The sequence below is a fragment of the Fusarium oxysporum genome, chromosome 10 (genome assembly GCF_000149955.1).
Source record: "Fusarium oxysporum f. sp. lycopersici 4287 chromosome 10, whole genome shotgun sequence".
Lineage (NCBI taxonomy): Eukaryota > Fungi > Ascomycota > Sordariomycetes > Hypocreales > Nectriaceae > Fusarium > Fusarium oxysporum.
The window spans coordinates 1,033,908-1,043,469 of NC_030995.1; the positions used below are offsets into that span (position 1 = coordinate 1,033,908).

Below are 9,562 nucleotides of genomic sequence, written 5' to 3' on the forward strand. Positions count from 1 at the left end.
AGATGAAGTTTGCATCTTTGGCCATGGACAAAGACATTCATTACATGACGCTGAATAATCAGTCCTGGTTTTTTATGCGTGTCTGTAGCAGGGAGCTGCTGTGGCTCATCCGTATTAAACTTGAGGAATGGAGGTAGATCTTCAATGAATTGTCCGATGGCCGCATCGACTTCCAAAACAAGGTCGTATGAGTGGACATCTGGGTTTGACGAATTTGTGAGAGGTACTCGGTCAGTGAAGTTGCGGACGACCTCAGCCAGCCGTACCCTCTGTAAGAAATAAGACATATTGGTCGAACAATTTATTGGCTTTCCCACCAACTCTTGTCCTTCTACAAGATCTTCATCGTCGGCATTCAGAGGTTTTCTGACATTCATTTGCCTTGGATTGATCAGGTAGGTGCCTTCATGCGGGCCGGGAAATCGAGATATCATGCTGTAAACCATTAGATCAAACGCTATTGAGTTTTGGGTAGGGAGGCCTTACGCATCTGTACCAATGAGGTACCACCAAACTCGCCGAGCAGTTTCCATTTTGAGAGGACTGAGCTGGGGTATTTGCACCGAGGGCGGGTTGTGAGGGTGATCCAGACGGTGCAGTCCGAGCTCACGGCAAATGGTGATGGAATTGAAGAAACAGTTTCGAGCTCGGGAGGAAACTCCTTCCAAGTTCAACAGGACGAAACTCACGATGATGAGCCCCTGAGCCGACTCGAGACCTATCTCCGACCTCCGCTGAGATGCATCGAATACATCGAAGGTTGATTTGAGCCATCCGAATGATTGGTTGTTGGCCTCTGTATAATCAGAGAAGAGAGGCGTCATGTTGTTGTCTACTGCTGTCCATGCGTATGTGACGTTAGCGCAGACTGCAAGCATCAGGAAAACTGAGCATAGGGAAACATGTGTCCCCTTTTCAACGGCATCGTAGACCTCATCGACGAGTTTATATAGGCTTGGAGTGTGTATGACATGATGCATAAAAGTGATGACCGAGGTGTACTTGTGAACCAAAACCTTGGTTTCATGTCGTTGAGGCAACCAGATGCACCTTGTTGGTTCCAAAGAGAGGAAACCCGAGGGGACACTTGAGTTTTGAAAGATGTAACATGACGGCTGTGCAATTGAGCGTATAGGACATATGCGGAAAACGATGTTGTCGACCAATACGGATTCCTAGACAGGTAACTTGTGTAAGTCGACTTGTTGAGTGGTGCCAAGAGTTTTGGACTTACTGATGGCTTTGGGCCAAGGCATGAACTCTCGAGCCAAAGAGCATCAGCCGTCAAGTTTTGAACATTGATTGGCAAAGGTTGTAGAGGCTCCAGCTGTGTCCGGGAAGCAACATCACTGCCTTCTACACTCGAAGGGGCTGATGATATTGTTCGAGAGTTAGGATTAGAGTCAGTCTCTTTGTTTCGTTCTGCGAGAAGAGCCTCCAGCCTCTCCAATCGTGTGAGAATGTCCGCCTCCCTGCCCGCAGAAGACGGTCCTCCACCTCCGCCTCCGCCTCCGCTTACACCTCCGCCTGCACGTTTAGAAATCGGCCGTGAAGACGGGGCCGTTGCCCGGGGTGGGTCTTGAGCCTGGCATTGAACTCCGCGGCTTGTGCAATTGGAACACGGAAATTCTCTACTGCAGCGCAACTTGCGCACACGGCAGAAGTTGCAAGACACAGGACGCTGACGAGGCTGACGACCCATGGCTTCAGTTACACTGTTACGGTGGTTTTTTTCTTGGCTTTGTTGTGAGGAATGAATAGGCGGTGATTAAGAACGGGCGAAAATGCCATTCCCCATGGAAGCTCCGCGGAATATCCATGGCCCCGACTCCGACACGGGACAACTTATAACATTACTTCCTTACATTTGGCTTTGCTTACGCCTCCTATTTGTTCGATTTGACTGAAACTATTGGTTCAGTATGATAAATCCTTCTGGATAAATGGCGAGGGTTGTGACTATTACCAATCCATACTATTGTCGAGATTGGCTTGGATCATCTACACCCACTTCCCAATGACTCCCGGTCTCCAGATTGGTAGATCGGCCCCGATGTTAAGACACGGACATAAGCCGTTTGCCGTTGAGGCTCCCGGTCAAATGGTCCCTTCGTTTGTAGTATGCATTAGTGCCTCTAGGGAAACTTTAGATCTGCTGGGGATCAAGCATATAATAACAGGCCCCTTCCCAACCATTCCAACTCCTTTTAGACCCTCAGCCTTACACGAGCATCTTCTTGCTTGATGCTGTCTGTCAAAGCTCGAACTATCGGACGAGCAGAACTTACTCATAAGTGCCGAATCACTCACTCGAGTGCATACAAGACAGCATGAAACATGTCGAAGTTGACGACCAGCTGGTCAGTGCTGCCACTCCAGCACCAATACCCGAAGAGGATCTCAAGAAAAGCGAAAGAGATCTTGAAGAGGGATCTACATCAGTCGAATTCGATGATCCTCCTTCAGATGACCCCAATATTGTTAATTGGGACGGCCCTGACGACCCAGCCAACCCTCAGAACTGGTCAATGAAGAAGAAGACAATCAATGTCATCCTCGTCTCATCTGTTACATTCGTCACGTAAGAATACTTCATTTCCTTTTGATAAAGCTCACTCACCTAACACTTCCAGGCCACTTGCGTCTTCCATCTTTGCACCAAGTATCGATCAAGTCATGAGGGAGTTCCACTCGACAAACGAGCAACTGGCATCGTTCATCGTCTCAGTATACCTTCTTGGTTACTGCTTTGGTCCCCTAGTCATCGCACCTTTGTCTGAAATGTACGGCCGACTCCCGCTGTACCACATCTGCAATGTTCTCTTCGTCGCCTTCACTGTGGCCTGCGCCAAGGCCCCTAACCTGGGGGGACTTATCGCATTCCGACTCCTTGCTGGCCTTGCTGGATCTTGCCCGCTAACAATCGGAGCTGGCTCGTTAGCTGATATGATCTCCAAGGAGAAGCGTGGAGCTGCCATGTCTTCATGGGCTCTTGGACCTCTTTTTGGACCAGTAATTGGACCGATTGGTAAGTGAAACTTTAGGTTGAGTGATGCCCAAAACTGACAACTCCAGCTGGTGGATATCTTTCGGCAGCGAAGGGCTGGCGATGGTCTTTCTGGGTTGTTGCTATTGTTGTAAGTAAGCTCTTATATCTATACTTGGATATTGAACCAAAGGCTGACATTGGTTATCGATAGGCTGGTGCGATCACGATTGTTGCTTTCATTTTCATGAGAGAAACATATGCGTACGCTCTTCTTGAGAAGAAGGCCAAGAAGCTGCGCAAAGAAACAGGGAACACTAAGCTTCGTTCAGTCCTTGACAATGGCACTACCACGAAGGAAGTCTTCCGTCTGGCTATCACGAGACCTACCAAGATGCTTCTCTTCGCGCCCATCGTGTCGCTTCTATCATTTTATATGGCTCTGGTGTACGGGTATCTCTACCTTCTCTTCACAGCCATGCCATCACTCTTTGAGGGAGAATATCATTTCTCCAGTGGATCAGTTGGTCTGTCATATATTGGTCTCGGAGTTGGCTCCTTGACAGGGCTTCTCATTTCTGGAGCATCAATAGACCGCTTCGCTCAATATCTTACTAGCAAGAATGGTGGAGAGCCCAAGCCAGAGTATCGACTTCCGTTCATGGGGGGGGCTTGCTTTATCGTTCCGGCTGGATTATTTATGTTTGGATGGTCTGCTGAGCATAAAGACCATTGGATTGTGCCCATCATAGGTACTTCATTCTTGGGATGTGGCATGATCATCGTATTTGTAAGTGCTCTACCTCTATATGCTGCAACCCGATTTTCAGCTCACTGACTCTTCATCAGATGTGCATCTCAGTCTACCTGGTCGATGCATACGTTCAGTATGCTGCATCTGCCATTGCTGCAAGCACTGTACTTCGTTCGCTGGTTGGAGCATTATTGCCTCTTGCAGGACGAAGTATGTACAAGAGCCTAGGTTATGGATGGGGAACCTCATTGCTAGGCTTCATTGCAGCTGCAGCAATCCCATTGCCGTTTATCTTTTACAAGTACGGCGAAAGGATTCGAAGAAAGAACTTGTTTGACGTCAAGTTCTAGATGGATAGACAATATGCGTATTTATGTTATGATTGTAAGCTCTTGGGGGAACGTATTGATAAACGAGCAAAAGTCGGCATTAGGATCTGAGGCGGGCAATTAGGATCATCTCCATTCTGTATAGATAGATTAGGAAGCACACTTACGATCACCAGCAATAGGTGATGGTTAATAAGAACAAGGGTAGCAACTCCAGATGTATTCATCAGCCTTGTGATACAGAGAGTTTTGCCAGATTCTGACATGTTCATGTCTTTAGAGCCCGTTGCAGATCTCAAGCTCCGAACCTTGCCGGAATCAGCTGAGCAGACTTGGTGTTTACTGTTGATCCTTGTTCTTTAACTGGTGAAGTCACCGTATCCATCGTGACATATAACTTTGTCCGGTTGAGATTGAGTGAAAGATTGAATGGAACTCTTGGATTAAACAAAATGCGATGGAACTTTGGACAAATCTGAAACTGTTTCGTCCCGAAAAATGTCATACTTATCAATATCAAGTCCAATTAATTCATGACATCTGATCCATGCCGTTGGGTTCAGTGTCTTGTAAGCTTTGGCCAATCATGGACAAGGCGATTTCATCAGTTCGTGCAAAACCGGCAACAAGGAAAAGAATAGATCACGTGATAAGAAAATGCACCAATCCGAGCCCGAGGCAAGAGGGACCCATCGTATGATTGCTCCCGTCTTGCTAATTCTGACATTCCCCGAATAACTCGCCTTCTTCTCCACGAAACCTCTCTCGAACTCGCACTCGCACTCCACGCTCTCGAGCGCACCAATTGAGCTTCTCTCCCGCTCGTCTCGTCATCGCCGATTACCTCACATATACCGTTCACGATGCTGCGCACATCAGCCTCCAACCTGCTGCGCAAGAGCCTGGTGCGCAGCACTCCCGCCCTGGCCTCACGAGCTGCCTCGACTCACGCCATCTCTAACCCGACCCTCGCCAACATCGAGAAGCGATGGGAGGGCATGCCTCTCCAAGAGCAGGCCGAGCTCTGGATGGCTCTGCGTGATCGCATGCAGTCCAACTGGACCGAGCTGACCCTTCAGGAGAAGAAAGCTGGTGCGTCACAAACTCTCCTCAACTGCGAAAATACCTCCATCCCGCCCGCGTAGCCGAGATATTGGGTCACAACCACCACAACACATCACCACACATGCTTCAGCCTTGCCGGTCATTGATGATTCACTCAACACCTCAATTGCACAGCTTCAGCCTTGCATTGGACCCTCCACGAGCCTCAATTGCATCATGTAGAACCCAAGCACCCAATTCGTCTTCCTGATTGGTAGATGGGGCTTCGATATAGCTTTGCCCGTTACATCAACGGCCCATTCCCTGCATCACCATGTATAACTGCGTCACAACCATAAAACTAACTCAAACTCTCTCAACAGCTTACTGGATTGCCTTCGGTCCTCACGGTCCCCGCGCTGCCGACCCCCCTGGAACCGGTGCCCGCGTCGCCTGGGGTGTCTTCATCGGTCTCGCCGCCAGTGTCGCTCTCTTCGGTGCTGTCCGTGTTGTCGCCAAGCCCGCTCCTTACACCATGACCCAGGAGTACCAGGAGGAGACCAACGAGTTCCTCAAGGTATGTTCCATCTTGTCTACATCGCATCCGGTCACTTGGCTAACAAGGACTTTCAGAACCAAAAATCCGATCCTTTCACCGGTATCACCTCTCCTGGTTATGCTGGCAAGGGTATGGTCCAGTCTCCCCCCAAGGGCAACTAAATTCAATACACAACATCGTTTCCTTTGTGCTAGAAGCTGGAGTGACTCTACGGAGACGTCTTGATGTGTAAAAGGGCCTCTGGTACGTATGGATATGACCAGAGGTTTCGAGGTCGCTCCAGAGATATCAAGTCCTCTTGGTGTAAATACTGTACTACAACAACGAAACCCGAGTCGAGTCATTTTTTTGATTGAATTTGTTCGCTTGCCTATCTCTGTGGGAGCGTACCCGAAGCTTTGCCTGACCATTCTGTCGACATTAAATCCAGTTAATCAAAATAGTAATTGCTCCAATACGCCTCGTTTCCAATGATGTTGAACTTAGCCACCGCTCTGTCCTGCTTCTCGGTACTTTTCGAATGTGTTCTCGGGTTCCCCTTTGGCTGGATTCATCTCTTCTGCCTGCATCCTTCTGTCCACCTCAAACCGGCCGTCCTTGCCCCAGTATCCTGCCTTCTCCGTTCCCTTTACGCATCCCTCGGTGATGAGTACATAAGGCATCGGAGCATCAAACATGGGCTCTGCTAGGACACGCTCCATCTCCATCTTGAGACCTCGGGCGCCTGTTTCTGAAGCAGCAGCTCGCTCCGCGATAGCATATAATGATTTCTCTGTGAAGAATAATCGCGAAGGGTACGTCTCGAAAAGAGCGGTATACTGAGCAACAAGGCTGTTTTTGGGTTCAGTCAGAATACGTAAGAGATCTTCTTTAGAAAGCGGACTAAGAGCACAGATATTGTGCAAACGCCCTATCAACTCGGGAATGAAACCGAAGCTTTGTAGATCAGCAGGAGTGGTAAGATCTAACGGCGTGAACGATGAAGCTGATTGAGGGTTGTGGTGAGGCAAATGCGTATATGTTTCTGCCGGCAGAGTTTGCTTGTTGCCAGACATAGAGGAGCGTCCCCTAAGTTCTCCGCCGAATCCCATCGTCGGTCTTGCAACTCTCTTCAGGACAGCCTTGTCTAGCCCGACAAAGGCGCCGCAGAACACAAAGAGAATGTTAGTAGTGTCAATAGTATACTGGTCAACCTTGCCACCTGGAGGAGCTGCCTGAGGAGTCGAGGAAGATGGCCCAGATGCGCTATAGTTCGTCGTGATAGGTGGCGTAGATCGGGATGAGCGGTTGTCCTTGACATTGATGGTAACTTTTGTTCCCTCAACGAGCTTCAGCAGCGCCTGTTGAACACCCTCGCCCCCAACATCCCGACCAGTAGTCGTTTCGCGCCTTGCAATCTTGTCGAATTCATCTAGAACAACAATACCGTGCTCTGTTGCCTTGATGTCATAATTGGCTTCGATAAGAAGCCGCTCGATGCAGGTCTCAACGTCCTGTCCTATGTATCCAGCCTGAGTGAAGGAGTTGCAGTCACAGATAGAGAAGGGTACGTTTATCTTTTTGCTTAGTGTTCTAAGTTCTGTCAGTTTAATCGTTTCAGCAGTTGATAGAAGAAGACAGACTCTAGTATGTAAGTCTTGCCAACACCCGTGGGACCGACCAGAAGGAGGTTACTCTTGTCTATCTTGACGTGATCGGGAACTGTTATATCCTCTGCAACATAGAGATGGTCCATTGGGTCGTCATCGAATTCGTGGTTATCGTGAAGCGCACGGACCGACTCATTATGGCCCGGGAACTCATCTTTAAGAGTATCAGCAGCGTAACGCTCAGGGATAGAACCATGTACACGCTGACCTTCGACAGGGTGCATCTCACGACGTTTCTGATGCAGTTCTCTGTCTCTCGCAAACCTCTGGCGCATTACCTTATCCCGCCTGTTCCGGTCCTCGTGCTCATGTTGGTGTCTTCGCCGTAGATTCTGGTAGTGATTGAAGATGGTTGCGCATATTGTCTTCTTGGCCCGGTCCTGGCCAACGACGTAGTCGTCTACTCTTTTCTTGAGATCGCGTGGGTAGAACTGCGGTACGCCAAAGTTGGTCTTGTTGAACATGGGGCCACGCCCCGCATCGACTGATGGGTCATAGCTGCTACTGAAGCCTGAATTGAAGTCGTTGTTGCGTCGTGAAGCTATAGGGGAGCCTGAGATATAGCGGTGTTGTTGTCGTAATCGGGAATTGTAAGAGGATAGGCAACGTGTCGTAGTAGGTACCGGTCGTGTGGCACAGCGCGAGAGATGGCAAAGACAGCAACGAGCGGTAGGGAGTGCCCTTACGAAGGGCGACATTATGATATATATTCAGTTTGCATAATATTGGAGGATGATACAAAGCGGAGCGTCAGGCCACAGTTGACTGAGTTGTAGTATATCTGGGCAGACGATGACGGGATGCGGGGAACGGTTACAGCTTAATGCGGTCGTGCGAGAGCAAGGCCGACGATAGAGCCTATCGATTCGATAACATGGAAATGGTTACAGCGAGATTGGTTATAGGACTGGCGTAGGGAGGACGATGCTTCTATGACTGTAGTTACGGAATTGAGGATTATGTGATACCGACCTGCGCTTTGTCTGACCTACCAGCTCCGGGACCCTTTCCGCCGCCAGCAGCGTCCGCTATCGGGGTCAGGTGGAAGCTTAGGCACCTTAGAGCCCAGGCCAACCGTCAAGGCAATTGCGCACAGGAGCTGATAGCGAGTAGCAGCCACTGACAGGCCTAGACTGCAGCGGCGTCCCCGCTAAACAAGCCGGGCCGACATGGGGGATCTGATACTAGCCCCCGGCCTCCCCAAGCACCCCAAAGCGCAAACTATTTGCTCCATGAATTTGATGGGACCCGTCCGAACTGCACAATGATTCTCGCGCAACATCAGAAGTGTCTTTTACAGGAAGTGGCGATATTACGAGGTTCTCGGTTGGGTCCAGTGTCACCCTCTCTCAACCACATGTTGAGCGTTGCAGACACATAGACTGAAAATGCCTTCCATTTAAGGGACAGCGTGCAGATACGTACCGTAGCCGTTGAGAGAAATTCACAATTCGCGACGTCATCCCAACTTATCGATAAAGCTCTGAGTGGGCAACCCGAACTGAAACTGAAAGGTTGGTTACCTTAGGCGAATGAGCTAGATAGGAGGTTGCAAGGTCTCTGATATTGCAGTTCTACTTCTGTTGCCACAATTTTCTGATTCTGCATCTTATTTTTCAAGCCTCTTTTCATCTGGGAAGTTGCTTTAAGATCCTTTGTGCTTCTGTGGCGATTCTTCATCTCCCTCGATTGTGTCTCACTTCAAGCTCAACAATTGTCTGAAGCTTGCAACACCAATATCCTGACTACCCCGCCCACCTGAAGACCTACCTTACTTACCTACCTCCCTTCTACAACCGCGTCGTATTTTCAATTCAACTTTGAAAAATGGCCGCAATTGTTGAAAACTCGTCCAATTCCTTGGACCCCAATCACTCTGGCGGTGCTGTGGGTGACATTCCTAACGACGGTACAGGTAAGCCTATGCATGGCCTGACATGTGATGATCTGATAGTCAAGAACGCCACGCTCATGATGTATTCTAGGCGTTGTGAAGCTCGATCCTTGGCTGGAGCCCTTCAGCGAAGCCCTCAGAAGGCGCTTTTCTAAAACTCAAGATTGGATCAAGACCATCAATGATACCGAAGGGGCCTTGAGAAGTTCAGCAGGGTAAGCTTCCAGCTTCCAATTCACCGAGTCGCGTTACTGATACTTGTTGTCTATAGGGCGCTGAGAAAATTTGGCTTTCAACGCGTATCCTAATAACAACATTGTCTACCGTGAATTGGCCGCCCAATGCCA

General features: G+C 49.2%; 5 protein-coding genes across 7 annotated transcripts in view; 3 read left to right on the top strand and 2 right to left on the bottom strand.

The window, feature by feature from the left end:
• Window positions 1-1,702, bottom strand: part of FOXG_21297 (uncharacterized protein) — a gene marked incomplete at both ends in the record, with an annotated part of 2,261 nt that extends 559 nt beyond the window's left edge. The window contains 3 exons of the mRNA XM_018401619.1: window positions 1-435; window positions 487-1,175; window positions 1,235-1,702. Of these exons, the coding sequence (XP_018253368.1) occupies window positions 1-435; window positions 487-1,175; window positions 1,235-1,702 (1,592 nt within the window). The remainder of the gene's footprint in view (window positions 436-486; window positions 1,176-1,234) is intronic.
• A 440-nt stretch (window positions 1,703-2,142) lies between these two features.
• Window positions 2,143-4,650, top strand: FOXG_13924 (uncharacterized protein). Of its 2 annotated transcripts, XM_018393983.1 has the most exons (5): window positions 2,143-2,581; window positions 2,634-3,028; window positions 3,076-3,137; window positions 3,201-3,776; window positions 3,836-4,648. In XM_018393983.1, exons 1-5 carry the CDS (start codon window positions 2,331-2,333, stop codon window positions 4,088-4,090), a joined length of 1,539 nt encoding a protein of 512 aa, XP_018253369.1. In that variant the 5' UTR covers window positions 2,143-2,330; the 3' UTR covers window positions 4,091-4,648. The 2 variants fall into 2 exon arrangements, with proteins under 2 accessions (XP_018253369.1, XP_018253370.1); XM_018393984.1 differs by having other exon boundaries at window positions 3,201-4,650.
• Window positions 3,259-8,343, bottom strand: FOXG_13926 (ATP-dependent Clp protease ATP-binding subunit ClpX). 2 transcript variants are annotated; one of them, XM_018393987.1, is made up of 4 exons: window positions 7,530-8,343; window positions 7,295-7,475; window positions 4,237-7,244; window positions 3,259-4,176 (listed from the first exon to the last, which is right to left on the bottom strand). In XM_018393987.1, exons 1-3 carry the CDS (start codon window positions 8,017-8,019, stop codon window positions 6,155-6,157), a joined length of 1,761 nt encoding a protein of 586 aa, XP_018253372.1. In that variant the 5' UTR covers window positions 8,020-8,343; the 3' UTR covers window positions 3,259-4,176; window positions 4,237-6,154. The 2 variants fall into 2 exon arrangements, with proteins under 2 accessions (XP_018253372.1, XP_018253371.1); XM_018393986.1 differs by having other exon boundaries at window positions 3,395-4,176; window positions 7,295-8,343.
• On the top strand, window positions 4,776-8,291 carry FOXG_13925 (cytochrome c oxidase polypeptide 5, mitochondrial). Its single transcript, XM_018393985.1, has 3 exons — window positions 4,776-5,161; window positions 5,497-5,690; window positions 5,747-8,291. The coding sequence occupies exons 1-3, from the start codon at window positions 4,933-4,935 to the stop codon at window positions 5,831-5,833; spliced, it is 510 nt and encodes a 169-aa protein (XP_018253373.1). The 5' UTR covers window positions 4,776-4,932; the 3' UTR covers window positions 5,834-8,291.
• Window positions 8,344-9,148: 805 nt separating the features above from the next.
• FOXG_13927 (1,4-alpha-glucan branching enzyme) overlaps window positions 9,149-9,562 on the top strand; it is a gene marked incomplete at both ends in the record, with an annotated part of 2,505 nt that continues 2,091 nt past the window's right edge. The window contains 2 exons of the mRNA XM_018393988.1: window positions 9,149-9,236; window positions 9,307-9,430. Coding sequence (XP_018253374.1) covers window positions 9,149-9,236; window positions 9,307-9,430 — 212 coding nt within the window. The remainder of the gene's footprint in view (window positions 9,237-9,306; window positions 9,431-9,562) is intronic.